Source organism: Dromaius novaehollandiae, chromosome 7 (assembly GCF_036370855.1).
Source record: "Dromaius novaehollandiae isolate bDroNov1 chromosome 7, bDroNov1.hap1, whole genome shotgun sequence".
In the NCBI taxonomy this organism is placed as follows: domain Eukaryota; kingdom Metazoa; phylum Chordata; class Aves; order Casuariiformes; family Dromaiidae; genus Dromaius; species Dromaius novaehollandiae.
The window spans coordinates 18774312-18797626 of NC_088104.1; the positions used below are offsets into that span (position 1 = coordinate 18774312).

The window sequence follows — 23315 nt, forward strand, 5'->3', positions numbered from 1 at the left end:
GGATGCAGGTGCTGCCTGCAGGGAGCAGCTCAGGAGGAAGGACAAGGCAGGTGCACAGCAAGAACTACTTTTATTGGAAGAGATTTGCATCTACAAAAGAGTGAAAAACAGGTGTAAAATCCAGAGTAAAAAGAAGGGGTGCAATGAGCTGGGCTGGTCAGCAGGACAAGCTGCCTTCTCTCCGCCCCAAGGAGCAGTCAGGCACCATTGCCCATCGCCCCACACAGCTGGGATTTGGGATGGGGTCACAGTACCCCACTTTCAAAGAGCCCAACAGAGGCAATACAAGGAAACACAGCCCCAACCACACCTCACCACCCCCAAGCCACACATAGGACACATCTTTTCATTCGGGCACAGCCACATCAGGGTCCCCTCCTAGTGTGATCCCTGCATCTCCTGAGCAGCAGCCTGGCAGCCCCCAAAGCAGAACTGCTGCTGGGGCAGGCCAGCAAGGGCTGCTCCCACCTCCTTCTTCCTCTCCCCTCACCTAGACACCCTGTCCCAGACCACCCTGCCTCGCCCTGGCTGGGGTCACTAGCTCAGCCTCCACTCTGCACACACAGTCCCAGCATCCTACATCCCACACACCACCTCTGCCCAGCTCCACTGAGGGCCACGTACCCACCGTGTAACGCAGGGCTCTCCCTTACCCTAGCATCCCAGCTCAAGGGCTGTTCCTACTCTCCAGCTCGTAGGCTCTCGTCTCAGCACCCTGACATTCTGTCCCAGCAGCCCCAATGCTCTGCAGCACCCAAAGTGAAGGAAACCTCTGCCCTGGAGTGGGGGCGAGCACAACAACAACACACATGCTGGTTTGGAAGTAACGCAGGGGCCCCCAGCCCTGTGCAGCCCCAGGGATCAAGGGTCCCAGAAGTGCAAGGAAGTGAGTTGTGCCACACTGGAAGGGAAGGGGCCACATCATGCTCCTAGCTGGGAAAAATGAAGTTCTTGATTCTGCTGAGATCCAGGGCCATGTGCAGGGAGCACTGCCTCAGCCCCAGGGGGTCTGGCCAGTCCTTGCAGCTGGAGACTGCATCCCAGGTCAGGCCTGTGCTGGCAGAGCAGACGTGGCAGGGGAGCACCAGAGGAGCTGGGAGCACGGCAAGTCCGAAGGGGCCAGGCTGGCTGGGGGTCACAGCAGGGACTGTACGGTTGGATCTCTCACATGCGCTGGGCACTCTCCGGAGGGGACCTTGCGGGGGACTCCTGTGCGGGGCAGGACCAGGCACCTCAGCATAGGACAGAGCTGTCATCACACTGCCCCACAGGTAGAGAGCAGTCGCTGTGACGCCCCCATGATGCTGCTCATCAGCTGTCTCATTTTTCCCCGTGCACCAGGCGCTGCTGGCCGGGGAGACAGCAGGCAGCTCAGGCTGGATCTGACCAGGGGCTGGGGGCAGCAGGGCATCCAGCTGGCAGCTGCCCTCCGCAGGCAAGAGTGCAGGCTGGGGGGCTGGGCTAAGGTTCCTCGCACACACAGCCCGGTGCACCACGGTGACGGAGGCGAAGACAGCCGCAAAGCCGGTCAGGTACACCACACCCAGGAGGCAGGCCAGCTGCAGAGATGCAGACAGTTAGCTCAGACCCACCAGCAGTCCCCTGGGGCCAGCTGCAGCCCAGCTCTGCTCAGCACAGCTGCACATCAGCTGTGACGACTAACAGCACTATCACCACCACAGCTGGAGGCCAGGGAGCAGGCAGCCATGCTGCAAATGGCACGTGGCACACAGCCCGTCCAAAGCAGGGGCTAGATACCACTAACCAAGATGCCCCAGCTAAATCCTAACAGCTGCCAGCCAGCTGCCAGCTCCCTCCAGAGTGCCTCCTGCATGCCCCGCACAGTCGCACATGCAGCTGTGGTTTGGCAGACTGATCCATTACCAGGCTGCAGTGCCTGGGGCAGCACAGCTGCACAGTCAAATCAGCATCTTTCTGGCTTCTGATGGCTTCACTTTTCCATGGGAAACTTCCTGTTTATTCCCAGTTGAAGAGAGGGTCCTACCCCCAAATCCATGGCCTGCTCGCATCTGGGATGCTTCCCTGTGTCCTTGTAAGGAGCTGCCCCCAGCCTTTACCTTCACCACCTGCTGGTAGAACTGGCCCAGCACTTGCTGCCACAGGGACTGCTCCAGGAGGACACACAGATCCGTGTAGGTGAACCAGCCACGCCATGTGCCCTGCTTCTCTGCCACACTGCAAGGAAAGGGGCACAGTGGATGCAGCACAGACCTTCCCCCACCCGAGGAGCTGCAGCCCAGGCAGGCCCTGGTGTGCTCAGAGCAAGACCCTGCCTAAGGTGGGTAGCTGCAGATCCCAGTGAAGGCTCACAGGCAGCCTCAGCTCTTGCTTCTCTGCAGCAAGGCTAGCTCCGAGCAGGGATATTGCCATTCATCTGGGGCTCTAGGACTGACAAACAGGATCCCTCAAACACCTACCGTCCTTCCAGCCAGCTCAGCACTTCAAACAGCTCACGGGGGTCCGTGTAGAGACTCCAGTCCTGCAGGGACAATAGTGACATGTCAGCCATGGCATGTGGCTGGGCCAGGCTGCCCAGAACCCTCAAGGATGAGAAACAGCTGGGCACATCCTTCTCCATACCCTCATGGAAGTACAGGGGAAAAGAGAAACCCAGGCTCCCCTTAAACCCCTCCTTTTCCTCTCTATGAAGCTAAGCGGACACAGCAGCAGTCCCACTTACAATGGCACTCAGGAAGTTCATCTCCAGCGTGTTCATTGTCTGGACATCTACTTTCCCTGCTGCTCCCCACTCGTCGTTGAACACCTCCTCTTCCTCACCCTCATCATACAGGTACTTACTGGCAACCATCTAGAAGCAGCACAAAGAACAGGATTTCAGTTCCTCCCATGCTCCTCCAGGCCTCTCCCCCACCCAGAGGCACCTCCCAGTCCACCCTGCTCACCATGGAGATCAGGAAAAGGTCTGAAGATGAGATCTGCTGGAGATATTCAGGGTTTCGATGCCGGAGTCTCTCAATATAAACCAGTGCCAGCATCATGGAGCAGGGCGAGATGCAGGCTTCCCTGTGATGACAAGGCAAGAGCCAACCTGAAGGTTACTTGTGTGCTACAAAGGGCCCAGACACCACAGCACAACCTGGTTTCTCCCTCCCCATGTAAGTAGTGGGGAGGTACAGCAAACGGACAGCTATGCACACCTGGACAGGATGTGTCCCAGCTTCGCCAGCTCCTTGTTAGCTGCCCTGATGAGCTGAAGCAAGAGAAAGGGCAGAGGATAGAGAGCATGCGGCTCCTCTCTCTGGGCACAGCCAGTTCTTAACTGAGCAGGCCTGCCTGCAGCAACACACAGTGCGAGGGCTCAGCTGCTCAGAGCAGACCCAGTGTTCAGACCTGACTGCATGGTGAGTGCTGCACAGCCGCAGATCCAAGCCCGTACAGACTCCCCACAACAAGAGCATCCCTACACCCCAGAGAAGGGAGCGGGACCAAGCTGAAGTGGACCTGGCTGTGTCAGGAAGACACTGTGCCTGCAGCCTCACCACCTATCCTCAGCTCCTCTCTGACACTAATTAGGCCTAAGCACAAAGCCAGTGTTAGCCTGGGGGACAGAACTGAGTCAGAGGCAAGACCAGAGGCAGCCAGCTCTGACACCGGGCATGAGGGGACAGATTTTGCTTCTTACCGAGAAACACGGGACACGTAATTCTTCTGGAGCCTGCGGATGGGGCTGGGAGCCACTTTCTGGAGCAACTCTACAGTAATATCTAGCATAGAATAGCAGCAAAAAGGGTTAGTTCCATATGGCATAGTCCATCCACACGTGCAGACCCCGTCCTTCCCCTCTTTCCTCACAAGCTATGGAGTCTTGGCTTTTACTCAGACAGCTCCTCAGGGATCATTTAAACTATGAAGGTAAGACAGGCCTTGTCAGAAGTCTGGCATGAGGCAGTAGCAAACAAATAGGCCTAGAAGAGCCAGGCAAAAAAGCAGGCAGGGGATGCGAATGTCCAAAATACAGCAGCAGTGCCAGATTCAGATTAGCATGTCTGTGTCAGAGGGAGTTACCCACAGTCAACTGCACAGAGAGGCTGACACCCTCCCCTCAGCCTGCAGGGCCTCAGACTGCCCTTCCTGGCTGTGCTTGATGAGACCTTCCAGGACCTAATCAACACCAGGCCTTCCCAGTCCCTGGCTCCCTCCAGCCATCATCATCCTCCAGGGTTGGTTGGTGCTGGCCTAGCTTCCCTCCCTACCACAGCTCCAGTGCCTCCAAGATGAAGGACAATGTATTTCCTCAAGCAGGAGTCCAAAGGGACTAACAGCACATGAAAGCAGCAATCTGCTCTAACTGTGCACCTGCTTGTCTTTGTTTGCTGAACCTTGGCTATGTCAGAGCTCACTCCAGCCAGGACAACTGGTTTAGGTAACTGAAGATCTCTCCTTTTCTGTGTGGCTGTATAGATACCAATTAATTATGACTGAAGCCTGCAACAGCAAATAGGCTCCTGAAGGGAGCTTGCTGCCATTCCCAGTCACACAGCCAGGACAGACAGTGTCTCCACTGCAAGCTGAGCATGGCACAGCAGGCTCTGCTGGCAGGGCTCACCTACGAGGTCCCCCATGGGGGCACGTGTGTAGCAGGAGCATTGCTAACACACTCTCACACATCTGCCCATCACATTTGCTGGGATTTTGCACGGCCTGTCCTTCCTGCAGCTCCGCACCTCGATCCACTGGCTGCACTTTTGAGACACAGTTCAGCATCCAAGCACTGAAAAAGCCAGAGCCTGACAGATACTGGCAGATGGCTTCAGCAGATCCTGTCTCACTTCTCAACATGATAGGACCAGCTGGCAGTATCCTAAACAGCACTCCAGCCTGGTGCTTGGCAAGAAATGTCTTTGACAGGCAACTCAAGCTCCATTTTGCTGTCAAGTCCTTGGTTTACAGAATTGAGAACGGAGCTCATTCCAGCAGCCTCACGCTTCCAGCTCCCAGGAAGCACCAGTACACAATCTCTCCATCTCTCCTTCCCACATCTCTCCAGCACTTAACAGAAAGGCTGCAGTCCCATAGGCGCTCATGCATGCAAATATTTCCCACCAGCAATTGCCATACTCAGAAACGCATGGTTAGAAGAGATCTTCCTAGGTCACCCCTGCCACACCATTGCTGGGCATGACAGCCAAGTAGATGTAGCTCCAGCCACCCCTGTCAGCAGCTCCCCTGCTCTTGCACTGGTGCTGCAGCCTGCTGCACCTTCCCACCATGCTCAGCCACCATTGCACCGAACAGAACACACTTGTCTTTTCCTGCTACCACACCAGCACCATAGCCCCGAGGGACAGAAAGAACCTAAGTCTCCACAAGGCCTGCTCCATTCCTCCTCTCTCTGGAGCTGGCAGTCCAGACTGTTGTTGTAACTCTCCTGTGCAAGGAATCACACCTCTCGCATGTGAGGAATCACACCTCTCCCAGACAGGCTTTGCCATCTTTCTCAGCTGGGAGGTTTGTCCTGGCATCAAATCTATTTTTCAGTTCACAAGTCCAACCCATGACAACACGCCCTGCCATAAAGGACAGGGAGAGCAGCTGATCACTGGCCCCATCTTGCAGCCCCAACCTGCTGAGGATCGTTACAATTTTTCCTTTCAAGACTGAACAAATCTTTTTCTTTCAACCTCTCTCCCCTCACCCATCCCAGCACTGCCTCATGTCACTGCCCTCCAGAGTCCAGGGTCCTTCAGGACCTTTTCTAAGCTCTTGTCATGCTCCTCCATACTCTCCCCACAGTTGTCTTTCTTGTTTAAAGAGCAGTGCCATAAACTCACCATCTAGCAGCAGAATAGCTGTACTGAAACAGACCCCATAACCCCAGGTCCCTTCTCTGACAGTGGCTGATAGCAGATGGCAAAGGAAGACTGCAAGAACAGATAAGGTTGCAACAATAGTCAATGCACAGCTCCCTCACCCCAGTGACTGGAGCTGAGGCATTTCCTGATTGGAGGCAGTCTTTATATTTAATAGCCCTCAATAAATTCCTCTCCCACAAAAGTGCCATTTGAACTTTCAACGTCAGCAGCATCTTGCGGAATACTCACATCTCGCATCTGAGTGTGAAGTCAGCCCTGAAAAGGAGTCACCTCCCTCTTTTGCACCATCTCCTTCAGCACTTGGGATCTCCAGCAGTGCCCAGGCAGCTGGCTACCCTGCTTGTCCCTTCACTGTCCCCACATGCCCTGTGCCTCCCTCCTCAGTGAGGTACTTGAAGTTCAGCCTCTTGATAGTTTCAGACCATTTCCCCAAACTTATCACATGGGTTTTGAATGCCAACACTCTTCCCCACCCACTCAACACCCTTTGCAAACTGTGCAAGCATGCAGCCAGTGGAAACACTAGCAGGACCCAGTGTGAAGGTCCTTCAGCAAAATACGGCTCACTCTCAACAGTTTCACGGTTATCACCTGCACCACCTCCAGAGCCTTGACACTGCAGAGCCCTTCCACTCCCCCAAGTACCACTGGATCAACAGGAAAGAGAGGGCCATGATCCAGACAAACACATGCTGGGCACTTCTTATCCCTTTGGTATTTATAACTAGAAGTTTAAAAAATTCCCCAGTATCTTGCAGAGCACAAGAAGTTGCTCAAGACAGGTCTCATCAGGGACAGGAACACAGCCTTCATGCCAAGGGATCTGTAAGCAACCTAAAGGGCTCTGCACACCAGCAAAGTGCCAAAAATGTGTGATAGACCAGGCAGAGCAATTAAACAGAGAGCAGGAGCCACGAGGCTCTGGCACCCTGCCCACCGTGCTGCACGGAGTGGAGAGGGCGGAGGGGGCAGGGCAGGGGTGGGATTTGGCACTGGGGAAGAAGCGGGTGACTTACTGGTCTCAGCCCCTGGGCTATTTCCAACCCCCTTGACTCAGCATTCCTATCTGGGGACACTCATCACCCACCTGCCATGGGGCTGGAGAGATTATCCAAGCTGCAGTCTTTGTCCCAGCCATAATAGAGCCGCTTCTGCACCCTCTCTCTCAACTGCTGGTGCCTGGGCAGGAACTGCAGGCAGACACAGGAAAGATCAGCAGAGTCCCACAGCCCAGGCACAGGCCCCCCACACCCTGAGCCACCCTGGAGCGTGACGGCAATAGCAGGGCCTCAGAAGCGCAGAATGGGGCAGATGCGCGGGGCAGGGGGGTGCAGCTAGGACGAGGGGCCAGGGCGGGACCGCGGCACCACAAGGGCAGCTCCCGGGGCGGGGGGCCTACACCGCGGGGACCCACCGTGAACTCCTGGAAGCCGCTGAGGAAGAAGGTGCCCTCCTCGTCCAGCAGGAGCCCGTCCAGCTCCATCCCGCCGCCGGCCGGCGCCCCGAGGGCCTTCCCGAGGGCGCGGGGCCTGGGCCGCGGTCTCCTCGCCGGCGGCCGGGCCCCCCAGAAGGCGCGGGGCCGGGTCGCGGTCTCCTCGCCGGCGCCCCGAGGGCCTCCACCGCGGGCGCGGGGCCGGGTCGCGGCGGGCAGCGCCCCCTCCTCGCAGCAGCGGCAGCAGGAAGCGCCCGGCGCGGCCGCTCCGCCTTCCTCTTCCGGTGCCAGGGGGCGTGTCCTCGCCCCGCCCCCGGGGAGAGGGACAACACCGGGGGCGCATGCGCAGAGCGCCCCGCCGCTTCCGCGCCCCCTGGGCATGCGCGGCCAGCCCCCCCCCCCCCCCCCGCGGGGAGCGCGGCCTCGGCGCATGCGCGCCGCCCCAACGGCCGCCGGCCCTCGTCACGCGGTGCCGCCCGCCCGGGGCGGCCTCAGCGCGTCGCCGCCTCCCCCTTCCGGCGGCGGCTGACAGCGCCCCCGCCCTCCTGCCTCGGCGGCGCCGGGAGCCGCAGCCATGGCGAGCGGCCGGGCGGAGGAGGCGGCGGCGGCGGCGGCGGCCGCCGAGGAGGAGGAAGAGGAGGCGGCGGCTGTGGCGGCAGCGCGGCTGGCGGCGGCGCTGCGGCAGCGGCTGCGGGGCTGGGAGGCGGCGCTGGCGGCGGCGCAGCGGCTGCTGGTGTGGGAGAGGCCGCTGCACAGCCTCGTCACCGCCGCCGCGCTCGGCGGGGCCCTCTGGTGAGCGGGGGGGGGAGCGCTGTGCGCGTGCGCGCCGGGAGGGGGGGGCGCAGGCGACGCCGGTCCGCGCCGCAGCAGCGGGGCGGGGGGGGCGCTGGGAGGCCGCTGCACGGTGCGGGGCGCAGGGCGGAGGCAGCAGCGCCGCCGCGCCCGGGGCCGCCTCCCTGGTTTCTGGCCCCCCCGGGCCGCTGCCCCTAGGGGCCCCGCTCTGCGGGGGAGCTGCAGCGCGGGTTTCCTGGTCCGCGGCTCGTGAGACGTGGAAAGACGTGAAGCGACGGGTGGAAACAACCGAAAACACAGACCTCCCCGTGCGTTTGTTTTCTTGCTGAAGAGCAACAAACGTCAGGTGGGGGGGAGTGGAAGTAAAAGCGCTAACTGTGCAAACAGAGGGTTGCCCAATTCCTGGTCATACATGACAAGTCCTGGGCAGCAGCTGCCTGAAGTAGTCCTTGGACCTTTCCTAAAAGGGTTAGGAAGCCTCTCGTCTGTTGACTTGGGAAGGCAGTGGGGTGCGAAACCCAGGGGAGCTGTCAGCGGGACCCCAGCGTGCAGCACTAGGGCTCGTCTTGAGGGATATCCGTTCCAGCCTCGTTGCCTTTTCTCACTGGTTCCCAAATTGAGGTCAAGGAGGTTGTGGCAAGTAGGCTGTAGGAGGAACCATATGGCTTTTAGGGTGTTTTTAATTAAAACCTTGATGATGATGGTGTGCGGTTGCTTGTCGTAAGTCTTCAGGGCTGACAGTGATCTGTGGCCCGAGATGTTTGGGAACTGCTGCACCATCTAATCCTGTCTCTGGTGTCTGTCATCTATATTTCTGCGATAAAGATGAGGGCAGCTACAGTCCACAAAAAGCAGCTACAGAGGATGTGTTTAGCTAGGAGTAACCCTGCTGTTTTCCTTTGACAAGCATAAACAGGCTCCTCCCTGATGCAAGCAAAGTGCCAAGAGGTTGGACAGAATTTGTCCTGTGGTAATAAAATGCAGCTCTCAGCTGCTGTGCCAAATTGGAGACTCGCCCAGGCACATTTCTAGTTAAATTTTGCATCCTTGCTCAATTGATTCATTTCACCCCATAATCACAGTCAGCAAACCCAATAGTTTCCTGGCATGGAAGACTGCTGTGTGTTTTATTTAAACCCTTCTACTCATTGATCTTTTGTGAAGGCCAAGGCTGCTCTGTTTCAGTATGACCGTATTCCTGCCATCCCACCTTCCCTGGATGTCGGTCTCATGGACACAGCAGCAATATAACGAGTCTGGAGTGAGTGGCAGAACCCAGCTGTGGATGGGAATGAAAAACATCCTGTTTGTTTGTATAAACAATGAGTCAGTTGTATTGGCAAGATGTTCTCAGTCAGTGGCTTTCCAAGCAGAAAAGGTCAAAACTGTTCAGGGAAAGAGTTAAATGTTAGTTGCAGATGAGATAGGAAAGGGCAGACCGAGAAGGGGGAGTGGGGAAAGTATGTGACCAAACAGCCTTTGAAGTCACTCTGAAGAGGCTGCTTATATTCTCTTCCCTCATCTACAAGATTATTCAGAGGCATATGTAATAGCTGGGTACTTAAATGACTTTGGGCTGCTCTACCAACTGGAAGGGTCCAAATGCAGAGCTTTAAAGTTAGCGGGAGGGGAAAATGCGTGCCATGAGACTGCAGGAACGGTATAGGATGATGACTAAGGGGCTGTGTATGAAAAGGTTGAGGGAGGAACAAAGAGTGCCCAGAATGTTGGACAGTAAAGAGAGATTTAAATATCATGGAGGGGGAGGAATTATTTGTGGTCCCATGGAGCATTTAGTCTGTATCCTGTAGCTGAAATACATAAATTAGGGGGGGATAGGATGAAATTCTTCCTGAGCTGATGTGTTAAGCTACAGAATTGTTGTCCCATGAGAAGGAATGAAAGCTGTGTTGTTTAGGTCATTATAGAGTCTCAATAAGTCCTTGGAAAGAATGTGGATTTTATTCTGTTCTCCTCAGTGAGACAGACCTCTTCCAAGTCCTCTGCCTCTGACTCTAACTTGATGGGGAGCACAGCTCTCCGCTGTGCTGCACAGCAAAGTGCATGCGCTCTCGGGTTCTATTCATTGGTTGGTGCATTTGCTATTAGTTATTGAAAAATATTTGTTGAAGAGGAGCAAGATAAAATACCTGAGTGGCTTTTACTTTCTGGAGAGGAATTTTCATTAATGGAGAGAGAGTGAGAGCATTTTCCCTGGCTGTCTGAGAATGGTGGCAGTTGCTCTGGAATGACTTAAAAACAGCTCCTATGAGCTGGAGCAAAGTGCTGATGAAAGTAGGAATACAAACAGCCACTGCTGGCTCAAGTCCCATCCTGGGACCTTCGCTGTTGAATCTATATGAAGTGGAGAGATAAACTCTTTGATGTTGGGATCGCATGAGTATCTGCTGGTGTTTGTCTCAAACCAATGTGTTGGTGAGCGACATGAAAGGTCTTAGGATAAAGTCAAGTGAACAACTGAACCACTTAAATGCTAGGCTCTGATTAAGCAGGGAAATGTCTGTGATTAAAAAAACCTGGCATCTGGAAGCTGATACAGGCTCTGTTTTGGTGCTACTTGGGGATGGCACTGGATGTTATGATGATAGATGGGACGTAAGTTTTCAGAGAAGAAGGCAATTCTCAACCAGTCTTCTGCAGAGCCTGCTGCAGCAATTCGTATTTAGCTTATCTAGAGCTTCCACCTTGAGCACTTGAAGGGACTTGTACTAGTACAAGGGAGCATTAGCCTTGCTTCACAACTGAAGGAGAAACTCAGGAGCAGGGGAGGAGCATACTGGGAGATGACGGGTAGTCAGCTGTCTGAGCACAGTTGGATAGTGGGCAGAGGCACCATTTGAGAACGTTCTCGTGGCTGGCTGGGTGGGTGCTGTGGAGTACAGTGCTTACTGTATTGACCTATAGCAGTTGGATGTTTCTGCTCTGTTGAATGCTGAGCAGCACTGGTTTGCTCATCAAGAGCAGTAGCTGATTGCCTTTTCCTAGCATTACCCCAACTAACAATTTCCCATTTGGTTTCTAGGTTGTTTTCCTCCACTTCCCTGAGACCCCTCTTTCTCCTCAGCATGTCCTTTCTTGGCATCCTCTTGCTGGAGAGATGGAAGCCCAGATTCCTATTTGACTTCTCAGGTATGTGATGGGTAACGCTGTAGCTGATGATGGGGTTCTGGTGTTACCAACTCCTGCACTGTGGCCACAGTTGGTCTCTTCTTGGCTCTGTTACAGGTTGTGTAAGCCCTGTTCCTTCTCTAACTGCAGGCTTTGTTACTGTTGCTGCCCCTTGCATACCGGTGTCTGCCAGAGTATTAGGATGTACCCCTTGGCAAGCCTGTGCAAATAGAAAGCAACAGTCTTTGAGGACTGACAGAATTGATCCCAGTGCTGAGAGGTGCTGGGAGTAGTCTTGAGAGTGACTGATGAGGCCCAGCTAGCTCAGATAAGCTTGTCAGAGAAGCCAGTGGCAGGGATGTTGAAGTGTTTCTGCCAGGCACTGGAATTTCTCAAATCTTAGATTTTCCTAGCCAGCTTAGAAGGAAACATATTAAGCATGTTTGTGGTCTTTTATCTCTCTTTCTATGCAGAGTTTAACTTTTAGCTGTGTAAATGAGCAGATGCATGTGCCCTTTCTCTCCTACAAGTGTCATGGTGAAAAGGTCATTCCAGATCTGAGTATATATGGCCAGCTGAGCTAGGGGGAGGAAACAGGGGGTTGAATTGTGTTGGTTTTAGTTAGGTACAGTGTGGGCTTACAGCCTGAGAGAGGCAAAGCAGATGAGAGCCATGTTGCCTTGCAACACACAGCAGAGTGGATGATGAGGTCTAACAGCAAGGACAGTTAGTGTATTGTACCTATGCTGAACAGTGTTTGGTCTTCAGCTAATTGACGAGTCTGATCACTTGGCTTATCTTTCTCGTTTATTAAAGGGTCTTTGCCAACCTCGAACACAATAGCAAGAAGAGTAACGTTCTCATTGTGATAACAGGCATGGATTGGCTGCTGTCTCCTTTGAGTGCCTCCTTCATTGGAAGTTATTATACAGCTGGACCTAGACCTGCCTACTTCATCTACTGCTGCTGTTCAAAGGCAGCCTGGGGCCTGCTGTCCCTGCCCCCTTACTCCAGGGAGGGTTTCTGAATGAAAGCCCCTCTATGTGTGTGTTTGTAAGGTACCCTTTATGTGACCTAAAAGGGTACTGACTTAAAGGGTGCTTTCACAGAAGTCCTGATAAGATTAGATACGTTTCAGCTGTAGTCTCAAACTGTTTGCTTTGTGCGGTTCAGGTAACTAGGAGCCAAACTGGACTGGCCAGTTTAATTTCCTGCTTATTCGCGTTATTTTTTTATGGGAATAGTTTAAACCCAACCCAAAACATCTCATTTGAAACATGTCCAGAAATGCAAAGGCTTGGTGTCCCATACAGAATGGTGTTATTGAGGCAGGTGGGGGTAGAACCTCCCTAGAAAGGGCCAGGCTTGTAAAAGTTGCATTATCTCAGAGGAAATAGGAAATCTATACTGAAATCAATTTATGTGATGCAGAGCAGTGAAGAATTATAAAAAAAATAGAAGTTGGGCTAATCCTTTGTCATCAACTCTGCTAGAAGTTAATGTGCATCCTATTGAGCTGCTCCTCAGTGGTGTTCTTCCCCATGTTTTGCTCTCCTCTGACTCCTTTCTGCCTCTCTGCTGCTGACACCAAAGAACAGGGACACCTTTCTGGTGTACCTGATTAGGTTACAATCCTGATTTCAGCTTATTCCACTGAACCACATTTCCTCATCCTCTGCAAGGAAGGAGCTGTGTACTGCTTACCTGAGGGGCCTTCTGGTTGAATTGGCACTGCTAAATACTTAGCGAGTTTTGTTTGGCTCTGGCTTCCCACTGAAGCAGAGCTGTAGCTTTGTGGCTTGCTTTCTCAGTGCTTCCTGAAAACCTTTCCAGGAGTTTTTGGAAATAGGTCAGTACCACACCTTTAAGAATTGGCATGTATATACATAAACCTCAGCTTTTGGCAGTTCTGTATGTCTTGGGTGCTGCTTATAACGTCACTTCTGAAGGAATGCTGGCATTAAACCCCAGCATTTATTCTGCAGTTACTCACATGCTCTGAACAGGGACACGCTAACAGCACCGAGATGCACAACCTTTTTAGGTCCTGTCAGAAGGGACTGGGTATTTTCAGCTCCCTTGCAGGATATTTTCTTCGTATGCAACCACCTCTATGTTGAGTAGTTAGTAAATATTGTTTAACGACCTAGGAAACATCTCCACTTTCTCCTGAAACGGCTATCAAGTAGGGGTGTTTTTGTAGCGTTGTTGTTCAGCAGCTGTGTTTTGGTTGGAGTTTAGTGGAGAAGAGCTCCAGCAATGGCTGCATTGTGAGTGAATGCTAGTATTCTTTGAAAAGGGCCCCTGCTTTCTAGCTAAAGTTTATGCACTGATGAAGAACGCCTCTTGGGGAAGTATTGAAAACCTGTAAAAGCTGAGGAATCCATCAACAATAATTTGTCAGTACCAACATGTAACCTAAACTCTTGTGCTGCTGACTAGTCTCCCAGAAGAGTCTGGTGTGTGTCAAATGGTTCATATTAATTCACAATCCAGTGTGAAATGCTGACAGGAAGATTTCACCCAGTTATTGATGTTCTGAGGCCAGCTGGGTCTCTTGTTTTCTGCCTTAATTGTGCTGGTGCTCAACAGTGCTGCGGCACAGGTTGGAGTTAAGTCTTACTTAAGTGAATTTGACCCGTCTGAAATGCTCTCTAGATTTATTGTGGTTGTACTCTTCCTCCAACCAGCATAAGACTCCAGTGCATTGGGATGGACAGCAGGCAGACTACACTACCGTAGGCAGCAAGATATTATTGATTTTAAAGAAAGCTTGTGTTTTGCCAGATAAGTTAAATCACATGAGCACTCTGCAGCCTGCTGAAATGTTCCACAGCTCCCCTGGATTAAAAGTCTCTCTGACATCCTCGGCAGTTGAGGGCAGTTGTTTCACTCCCTCTGTTGGCATGTTTTTGATGGCTTGGACACTGCAGTCAGCCTGGGAAACATGGAGTTCCTGTGCCATGCCGCTTGCTGCATTGCTGGTGCATCTGCAGAGTACATCCAGCGGACTACAGTGGGCATCTCAGCACCTTGTTTGGTAGCTGGTACAACCAGTACAGCCAGCAATCATAGATGGGCCAGTGCCAAATACAATTTTTTTAGTCACCTAGTGCAGGTAAAAGATGAGGTTTTGAGATACAGCTGGATTTTTGCATGCTGCGATTAAGCAGCTTTAGATTCCTGAGCACAGTAACAAAATACAACAACGGCTGTTATGAGAGAGAAGCAACTGCTCAGCATGGGTGAACCTGCATTCGTAATATTTCTTTCTCAGTCTGAGGCAATAAACTTGAGTTCCTTTTGTGGCCAGTGCGTGGCTGCCCAGACAGCCATGCCAAACAGTCATGGGTAGAGGAGCGGATGGGCAACCTGGTCTGAGAGCAGTTGACTCCCCTTGTCAGGCCAGATTACTGGAAATCTGGGTCACGCTCTCAAAGAATTGCCTCCTCCCTTCTGTGGATAGCCTGCCGCTCCACTGCACTGTGCTGGCTGCCTGGTGCAGTGCCTGCAGTGATAGGAGGAGTCTGACATACTTGGCCAGACAACCTGTATCTTGGGAGGATGGTGAGAAGGCCACTGCGAGCAGTTACTCCCTTCTGTGGGAATGAAGCGAGGGTTAAATTGGAGTCTGAAATCTCACTTGCTGTTGGCAGTGAAGTGTATACATCTCTTCTGTGTGTTTTCCTGGGATGTCACTTCCACTCTTGGGCCTTGCATCTGGCTGATGACTTCAGGGAGGCTTCAACCCTCCCCCCCCCCCTTTTTTTCCCCACATTGCATTTGTAAGCCCATTTCTAGCAACTAGCCTGGTCTTTGAGCATAAACTCTCTTCCTTTGTTTTAGTCCTGTTTCTCTGGTGACACGCTGTGTGTTGGATAGGGTCCCACTAATGTTTAGAACCTCTTGGACAACTTGAACCAAGTTTGATGTTGGACAGACAGCCTCAAAGATATTTTTGTTCCTACAAGTTTCAGGACAGTAGGCAGACAGGCAGAAGAGGGTAGACCTTGAGGGGCCTTGACACTATGATCAAAGACCTTATTAAAAACAGGAGAATTATAAATGTTCTGCTGCTGGAGGAGTTTTGGTTGAAGCTTGTGCATCCTTAGACACTAGTCAGCTAGGCAGAAGACCCAGATCTATGAAAAACCAGGCTCACGAGTTCCAGTGGTCACAGAAATATTTGATTTTTTTTTCTGCATGTGTCTGAGGGCAGAGCAGCAGTATATGTGAACTCTGCCACTGAAACATTGCTTTTCCCTTCATCACTACACAGACTCCCCGTTTGATCGTCACTGGGTTGGGTGCAGAGAGGGATGGGAGATGCTTTGACTTGTTCTCAGCTGGACTGCCAAACCTTAGCAGTGTAATTAAATTTGTGCCTTGCTGGCACAAGGGCTGTCAGGAGACATAAAAGAGCCCTAAAATTAGAAAATTATGCATGAGATTGCTATTTGGTAGTTAATTCCATGGGAAAGAGCAGAGACAGGGGGAGATCTGTGGCATTTGTACAGTAGCGTCCTGCCAGGGACTGTGGTCTGATCAGTGGGAAGTGCAGCAGAGACCTGCCAGTGCCTTGTTTAGCTCCATGGTGGGAGCTGAAGTTTTGCCCAGCTCAGGGACCGTGCTGGCATCTCTTTGTGAATGACAAGGGCCAGGCAAGCTGCCCTTGTCTTTAGTATGTCGCCACATCCTGTGGGGGTTGCACTGCCCAAATGTGTGGGGGTCCAGGGTAAGCTGTATGATCCCTGCACTAGAAAGCCCATGTGCTAGTGGTGGGGTGCAGCTTGGATATTAGCGCTGTGCCACTCGTTTGTCAACACAGGCTGCAAGATGTGCTGGGAGACCTGAGACCAGTACTTTGTCCACTCCGGTTCTCCAGGTATGCTTCACTGAAGCCCGGACTGTGCAAACTCCAGGCCGGTCTTTAGTCTTGATTTCTGCTTGCATGTGAGCATGAAGAAGGTCCCCAGGGTGCATCCCTAGCTAAGGATGATGTATCTCCAGCTCTGCTCTATTCAAGTAGTAAAAATGTCATGTTTTATTTTTCACTCAGCTGACTAATATCCTCTGTTCTCCCTACAGCACAGCCATCGGAGGAGCCAGGAGGGGACAGGTAAGCTCACTGTGTGTTTCTTTGTGAGAGGGGAGAGTGGGCACACCTTAGTGTGACACTTTCATCTGCCTTCCTTGCTGTTGGCCATAGACTGCATGGCTCCTGCTGTGAAATGATGTCGGTAGCAATTTCTCCTGCACTGGGAGCTGTTTATCAGCTCAGGAGCCACAGCTTGAGACTCTGGGGAAAGCTAATGTTCTTCAAGTAGCAATAAATCTCAGGTTCTTCTGACAATAGAAACTCTAGGATATCTTCCCTAAATAAAATATAGACAAAGAGGATCTATCCTGGGCTATTTTAAGAATCGTTCAGAGAGAAAGAAATCCCTGAGACTGATTTTTGCAGGCCATGTATGTTGTCTGTAATGGCATAATTTGCATCCTGTGCTTGGCTGTGGTTATGGGTCTGAGCCCCACACTCTTCTTGTCTCGGACTTGATGCTAAAGAATGCCGCGTAACTAGTTCTACCTCGGATGCTTCTGTCTGTGTTGCTTTCAGTAACTCACTGCATCTTGGGCCTGTAGCATGGGGATGCTGTAGCACAGTGTCTGCTGTTGCTGCTTGGCTCAAGTGTCTCTTGGCTGTTCCTGCTTAAAGGGAAAAAGTATCAACAAATGAAGTGTCTTCTGTAGTTCCGTTAAAGATACAGTCAGTAATATCAAGCCCTTGATAGGGAGCTCCACTTCGCTGTGCAGCTGTACCCCCAAACAAAATAAACCATGTTCAGAGATTGTCTTCTTGCTCTTGTCTGTCTCTAGTGAGGGGGTGACTTCAGGGGCACAGCCTCACCTGCTCAGTGTCCCTGAGCTGTGCCACTGTCTGGCAGAGAGCTGGGTCACCTTCAGGCTGTACCTGCAGGAACTGCTACAGTACAAGAGGCAAAATCCTGCTAAGGTAAGCTGGAGATACCTACTCTTCTGTGCAGGGGCTTTTCTCTCCATTGCTAATGGCCTGGGAGATAGAGGAATGTCAGATCAATATTTTCACAATTGCTATCCTTGTTTAACATTTGCTATTCCTTACTTTCAGACTGTGCCATGGGAAGCTTAAGTAATGAGTAATTGGCTTCCAGTATTTGTAAGCTAGAGCTTAACCCCTTCTGTGAATGGCTAGCTATGGTTCATTTTATTTCTTAGTGTGCAAGGAAGCTCTTTGATTGGGAGTGAGGAGAAAAAGGGAAACCTACAGTCTCTGCCCTTCCACAGGCTCCACTCAACCCTTTAAGCTGGTCTTACTTACTTTGCAGGTTGCTGCTAGCCAGGTCCAAATGCGGCGGTGTTCCTGAGTGCATGGAAACTTGTCATAAAGCATGTTCTCATGGCTGTGACTTGTGTTGTTTGGAAAGGGTTTGTAGACAGGAGTTGCCTTAGCATCATGAAAAAATATGACAGACCAGCCACTAGGATTGTATCAGGCTTGCTGGAGTCTAGTGTACCAAAAAAGCAGGTTCCTGTCACTTCTGATTGTTCCTCTTCTGTTACAACACTGTCTGAGCAGCAGGGAGTAGGGGAGTAGGACCAAGATGCCTATAAAGCATGAATTCATTGGAAGCAAAGCCCTTAGAGGGCCCTAGCCTCTTCATTATGAACGGAGCTTTTCTGCCAGCTGGTTTATTGCATGGCAGTGGCACATCTTCTGGTGGCTCTAACAGCCTCCTGTCTCTGTCAGGACAGTACAGGCTTCTTTAAAATTCTGAGCTCTGCAGAGGAAATGTACTCTAAAGTGACAATTTGCAGTATCCCATCCTAACCTCAGGAAACAGCATTCAATTCAAAAAGAAGGTTTCAGAACTTTCCCAAAGCTTTGTTTAATTTTACTGGGGTCTTGGGCTACTTTGGTCTTCCCGTGCTTGAATCTCTTTGTATGCTTACAGCTTAACCCAGCCAACCTGTCCAAGTTGTGATCATCAGCATCTGAACACAATGCAAAGTTGGGCAAGAAAATAAACCCTTGGACTGCTTTCAGGGAGTTTGGTGTACTGAGTTTGTCAGGAGCATCTCTCATTTGCTCTAACTGGGTTTCCTGCATCAGATGCATAGATGTATCTCTGCCTCTTGTCACTTCTGTTTGTTCCTCTTTCTCTCTCTCTCTCTTTCTTCAGTTCTGCATGAGTGTCTGTTCAGGCTGCCTGATTCTGGCTATAGTTGGACACTATGTTCCAGGCATAATGATCTCCTACATCATTTGTGAGTATAAGCAGCTCTCTTATCTGACCTAAGCTAAAATGTGACCTACCTGTGCTGTTGATAAGCTGGTAGAAGCATACTCGTGGTTTTCTTGAGGGGAGCTGCGCTAGATGATAAATCATTGCAGGCAATGTACCTTGGGTAGTCTCTTGCTTTCAGTGTGTGTATGCAGTACAGCTGCAAAGTCAGGAGAGGGAGCCGTGGTTAGAACATTGCTTTCCTCCTCCACCTACTGCTGGGGCCCTGCTGGCCAGAGAAGCAGAAAACTGCAGCCTCTCCTTGAGTGGGTAAATCCATATCTGCCAGGCTTGAAATAGAGAGTTATTAAAGAAACTGCACATTTAGCTTTAAGTGAGACCGTTTTTCACTGCATCATGAGTCCCTGCTGATTGAAAACTGTTCAGGTGGTCTGCTGCTAGCATGTCTACATATAAGCTGTATGCTGCTACTCTTATAAAAGTCTCAGTGATTTTTATTTTAATAAGCCCACTTCAGGGACTCTGTTGCATATTCAGGCTGGGACATGTAAGCTGAAGTGGAGGGCTTATGCTTTATCCTAATGTAGATCAGTATCCTAATGTGAATGAAGACAGAGATGTGTTAGGAAAAGCTGGCTAATTAAGCAACTTCAGAATGAGTGGGAGAGCCAAGGATGAGGATTTTAGGCAGAGTCAGATGAGAAAGCAACTGTCATCCAACTGTGCTTCCCTTGATGCAGAGTTTCTTGCTGGCACTCTTTGAAAGGGCTGGGTTGTGCTCGGGCTGGCTCTCACGCTCCCTACATCCTGTGTTCGCAGTGCTCAGCATTCTGCTCTGGCCACTGGTGGTTTACCACGAGCTGATCCAGAGGATGTACACGCGATTGGAGCCTGTCCTGATGAAACTGGACTACAGCATGAAGGCAGAGACGCTACACCACAAGCATGAGAAGAAGAGTAAGCACCTGCCTTCTCTCTGACTTTCTGCAGTGCTATGTTCCCAGGATGAAGCCCTAGCAAAGGAGTAGTGTGAGGGCATTTTTGACAACAGTGTATGGGTGAACAGCTGCGATGGAGCAGAGGAAAAGAGACTGAAGCTTGAGAGTTATGGGGAAGGTAACTGGGCAGGTAACTGCCTATTATCCTGGGAATAATAGATTAGAGCAATAGATTAGAATCGTCTCTGGGAACCTTGGGATTTGGGGAAACCTATGCAGTTTCACATGGTAGGAGAAGTGATGTATAAGAGAATAATATTCCTGGCTCAGGCTCATATCAAAGTCTTTCTTTCCTTTCTCACAGAGCGACAAGGGAAGAGTGAGCCTGCGGCAGGTGATGAGCCAACAGCGGAGACGGAGAGTGAGAGTGAGGCAGAGCTGTCCGGCTTCTCCCCAGTGGTAAGAGCACAGAAGGGCTGTGCAGGAACCAGTCCCTCCTCCATGGTCTATAGCAACTTGAGAACTGAGGGGTCGTCTGAGTGCAGCCACGCTGGTAGCAAACAACAAAGCAGCGAGTCACTTTGCAAAATCCCGGGGGGGAAGGGTATGGTTTGGTGAAAGCCATTGTCTCCAATGCAGGTCCTGCGAGTCCAGTGTAGCTGGTCTGGTGATGCAGTAGCAGGGCAGAATAAGTCATGCTCCGGCCTCCTCTGCTGACCTGCAGAACTGCTTTTATGCTAATGCTTCATGGTCAGAGAATGCAAGTGTCTCCTAAAGAAACCAACTGTCTTGGTGTAATGTGCGGAGGCTCCACTTTAGCTCACCACTGGAAAGGGGGAGGAGCAATACTAGCACCTGCCTTTGCTGAATCTTTGCGCTTGAAGCTTTAGCTTCCAAAGGAATGCAGATACTTGGACCTGCTGCTACTTGTAGAAGTCTTCATAGGGCCCAGTGTGATAGGAAAAGAGGGTGCTGTGCTCCTTGGTGGTCCTAGGAGAGGAGGAAGGCACAAAGCCCTTTGCAGAGAGACCTCGAGGAGCTAAACCCCTGTCTTGTGCTAGCTCTTTCAGATTCAGCACCGAGAGCCAGCAAAGTTTCAGGCAGTGCATTATTGCAGGAGAGCACTGAGCCAAGACTGTCTTTCCCTGGCAGTGCAATGATCACTTTGTGCAAGCCTTCCTGGTTTTGTACTGTCCCTGTGCAAGGTCTTTCCAGCAAAGCATAACTGCCTGGAAACTCTTGTTTGTGTGGAGGAGCCCATAGGCAGCAATGGTAGTCAGACACCCAGGAGTTTGTCCCTCTGTCTTCATCCCATGCAGGTGGATGTGAAGAAGACAGCCCTGGCACTGTCAATCACGGATTCTGAGCTTTCTGATGAGGAGGCGTCCATCCTGGAGAGTGGGGGCTTTTCTGTCTCAAGGGCTACAACCCCACAGCTGACGGATGTTTCTGAAGGTACGTGATGGGACACTTAATACCTTCCTTGCCCTGGATGTTTTGTCCCAAAACAACTTTATGGTCCCAGTAAGGCCATCTCTTCTCCCTCCCATTCATCTTAACAGGACAATAGGGAGAGAAGACAGCTATTTGCAGGAGAAAGTGTGAAAAAGAGAAACTAGTAATAGCAGCAAAGCATGTCCTGACTTAATGGAGGATCCTGAGTTGGTCCTGACTGGATATCTTCCTCCAGCTACAGCTCCGCAAGACAATGTTCTCCTGTCATTCCGAAAAGGGAACAAAGCCATCCTCAAAGGCTATGCCAGTTGGCAGAGAACAGGAGGATAAAACAGACCAGCATAAATAATTGTATGGTGTATATAGTTCCACACCCATGCACTGAGGCTGGGTGAAACAGGTCAGAGCCCCCACCCTGCCAGCCTTGCAAGCTCAGAGAAAGACTGGTTAGTGGTGAGGAGTGTGAAGGTAATCGCTCAGATGTGGTTGCTTGATCATCTGGGGAAGAATAGGCAGATGAAGTGCTGTGAGCGTGATCTCCCGTGCCATGGGTTTTAGAGGAGGGCTGCAGATGCACAGAGCATGAGCTGGAGGAGAAGCGGTCCTCTCTGAGCACAGAGCATGTAGAGCAGGATGAAAGAAGAGGCACTGTAGGTGAGTTTTCCCACTGGGAGAAGGGAATAATTGCAGACACCTTCCTGCTGTGCTCTCAGCACTGGGGGGACACCTAGGAGTGAGCCTTGGTGTGTCAGCTGGGAGTAGGTGGATGGGAGGTGTCAGCGGCCTGGGTGGAGGTAAGGGGACCCGCGCCTTAATGCCATTGCTAACGCTGGTGCCTTTCAGACCTGGATCAGCAGAGCCTGCATAGTGAGCCAGAGGAGTCTTTTTCCAAGGACCTGGCAGAGTTCCCCTCCGTGGAAGAATATCATTCCAGAGACCTGGGACCACCGGGTGATGAAGATGCATTTGGTGTGCCTCTGGGTCCTGAGCTTGCCCATGCTGCCCATGAGCTGGACTCAGCAGAAAAGGAGGCTGCGGACTCTGACCTCTCCATCCTTCACCTAGCGTCTCCTCTCCATTTTGTAAATACGCACTTCAATGGGAGCGGGCAAGTGGCAGGAGGCGACGCAGAGCCAAAGACTGCCCCTGCTCCGGGTCGGGGCATCTGCATTGACACGCTGAGCGAGGAGATCGTCACCACTGCCATTACCACAGCAGTGCAGAACACCCTCTCTGCCCTGCTGCGGTCCTCGGAGGCCAGCGAGGGGCCCTCCCTCTCCGAATTCCTCCCCACTGAGCCCGAAGAGAAACTGAGCTTCCAAGCACAGCTGTCAGAGACCGAAGCGGTGGAGACAGAGACATCAGCTTCACCAGAGGATGAGGAGGAAGGAGATGACTTTGAGCTACTGGATCAGAGGGAGCTGGAGCAAATGGATGTAGAGCTGGGGCTTGGAGAGGAGCAGGAAGCAGAGGAGTCTCCTGCTGCTCTGGCAGCTCTCTCGGCTTCTCCCTCTCCTGCACTGGCTGAGCTGCCGAAGCAAGGAGATGAGGAGGAGGCAGTGATGACAGCAGCATCTATGTCTTAGGTCTTCTTCGTGCGTCCCTTTTTTCTCCATCGTCACTGGAAAGAAGAAAGAACTCACATGGCAAACATGCAGTGGGTTTTTAGATATTTGTGTTGACTGGGATGGAAAAGTGTCAGTGTTAATGTGCTGTGTCAGGAATAACCAATCCTTTCCATCCTTCTAGAGCCCAGCCTCCACTGGCTGAGTGGGAGAAGCCCTTGCCCTGCAGCCGGGGAGGAGCTGGCTCATAGAAGCCTTACGCCACAACTGAAACACCAACCCCAGCAAATGCTTCCTAGTAATGGTGCAGTATTTTGGTCCGTCTTCTGTTTGTCTTTCGTTTTGCACGCAGAGTACTGAGCTAGCTGTAGCTGCTGCTAATACCCAGATCCCCAGTAGGACATATGCAATCTTATTTTATTGGGTTTTTAAATGGCTGAAAGTGTAAATAATTTTAACTTTCACTGGTTTAGTTTGGGGGGAGGGATGAGGTGCACAGTCAAATTTGGCTCTTAAGGGCTAGGGGGAGGGGAAAGGAGGTATTGGGGTGGAGGGTAGCAGTAGGGAGAGGGAAGCAGATGGGTTCTGTGAAGCAGAGAGATCCTTTCTGCAAACCATTTGCATTTTTCACATCACTGCTGGAACAGGGTGTCGGGTGATGCCTGGTTTCTTCCATGTCTGACTTGAGTTATGCTACTGTGTGGCTGTGGAGTTTTTGCAGTCAATGAAATTCACTCCTGGCCTCCGTTCGGTACTCCCGTTTCTTCCTGCCTTGGCCTCTCCCGCACGTTTCTCTCTGTCCAGACCGCTGCCCTGGGCTAGCTCGGTCCAGCACCCCTCGCCGCCTCCTCCCCCGCCTCGCTCGG

General features: G+C 51.8%; 2 protein-coding genes across 2 annotated transcripts; one reads left to right on the top strand and one right to left on the bottom strand.

The window, feature by feature from the left end:
• Nucleotides 1-51: 51 nt before the first annotated feature.
• Nucleotides 52-7599, bottom strand: CNPPD1 (cyclin Pas1/PHO80 domain containing 1). The gene is made up of 8 exons (XM_026094979.2): nt 7270-7599; nt 6943-7045; nt 3665-3746; nt 2925-3045; nt 2702-2830; nt 2439-2500; nt 2079-2196; nt 52-1559 (listed from the first exon to the last, which is right to left on the bottom strand). The coding sequence occupies exons 1-8, from the start codon at nt 7336-7338 to the stop codon at nt 930-932; spliced, it is 1314 nt and encodes a 437-aa protein (XP_025950764.1). The 5' UTR covers nt 7339-7599; the 3' UTR covers nt 52-929.
• A 133-nt stretch (nt 7600-7732) lies between these two features.
• RETREG2 (reticulophagy regulator family member 2) lies at nt 7733-23196 on the top strand. Its single transcript, XM_064514800.1, has 9 exons — nt 7733-8079; nt 11123-11229; nt 16297-16327; nt 17086-17221; nt 18429-18513; nt 19311-19448; nt 19794-19888; nt 20749-20884; nt 21728-23196. The coding sequence occupies exons 1-9, from the start codon at nt 7862-7864 to the stop codon at nt 22468-22470; spliced, it is 1689 nt and encodes a 562-aa protein (XP_064370870.1). The 5' UTR covers nt 7733-7861; the 3' UTR covers nt 22471-23196.
• The last annotated feature ends 119 nt before the right edge of the window (nt 23197-23315 follow it).

Bases quoted from the DNA above. Each gene is read 5' to 3' on its own strand.
- CNPPD1 (XM_026094979.2), bottom strand. From the start codon at position 7,338: ATGGAGCTGGACGGGCTCCTGCTGGACGAGGAGGGCACCTTCTTCCTC. The intron at 2,831-2,924 runs GTGAGCAGGGTG...TGCTGCTTCTAG, and splicing joins ACCTTTTCCTGATCTCCATG to ATGGTTGCCAGTAAGTACCT. The intron at 2,197-2,438 runs GTAGGTGTTTGA...CTTTCCTTGCAG, and splicing joins CTGAGCTGGCTGGAAGGACG to TGTGGCAGAGAAGCAGGGCA.
- RETREG2 (XM_064514800.1), top strand. From the start codon at position 7,862: ATGGCGAGCGGCCGGGCGGAGGAGGCGGCGGCGGCGGCGGCGGCCGCC. The intron at 16,328-17,085 runs GTAAGCTCACTG...GTCTGTCTCTAG, and splicing joins GAGGAGCCAGGAGGGGACAG to TGAGGGGGTGACTTCAGGGG. The intron at 18,514-19,310 runs GTGAGTATAAGC...CTGTGTTCGCAG, and splicing joins AATGATCTCCTACATCATTT to TGCTCAGCATTCTGCTCTGG.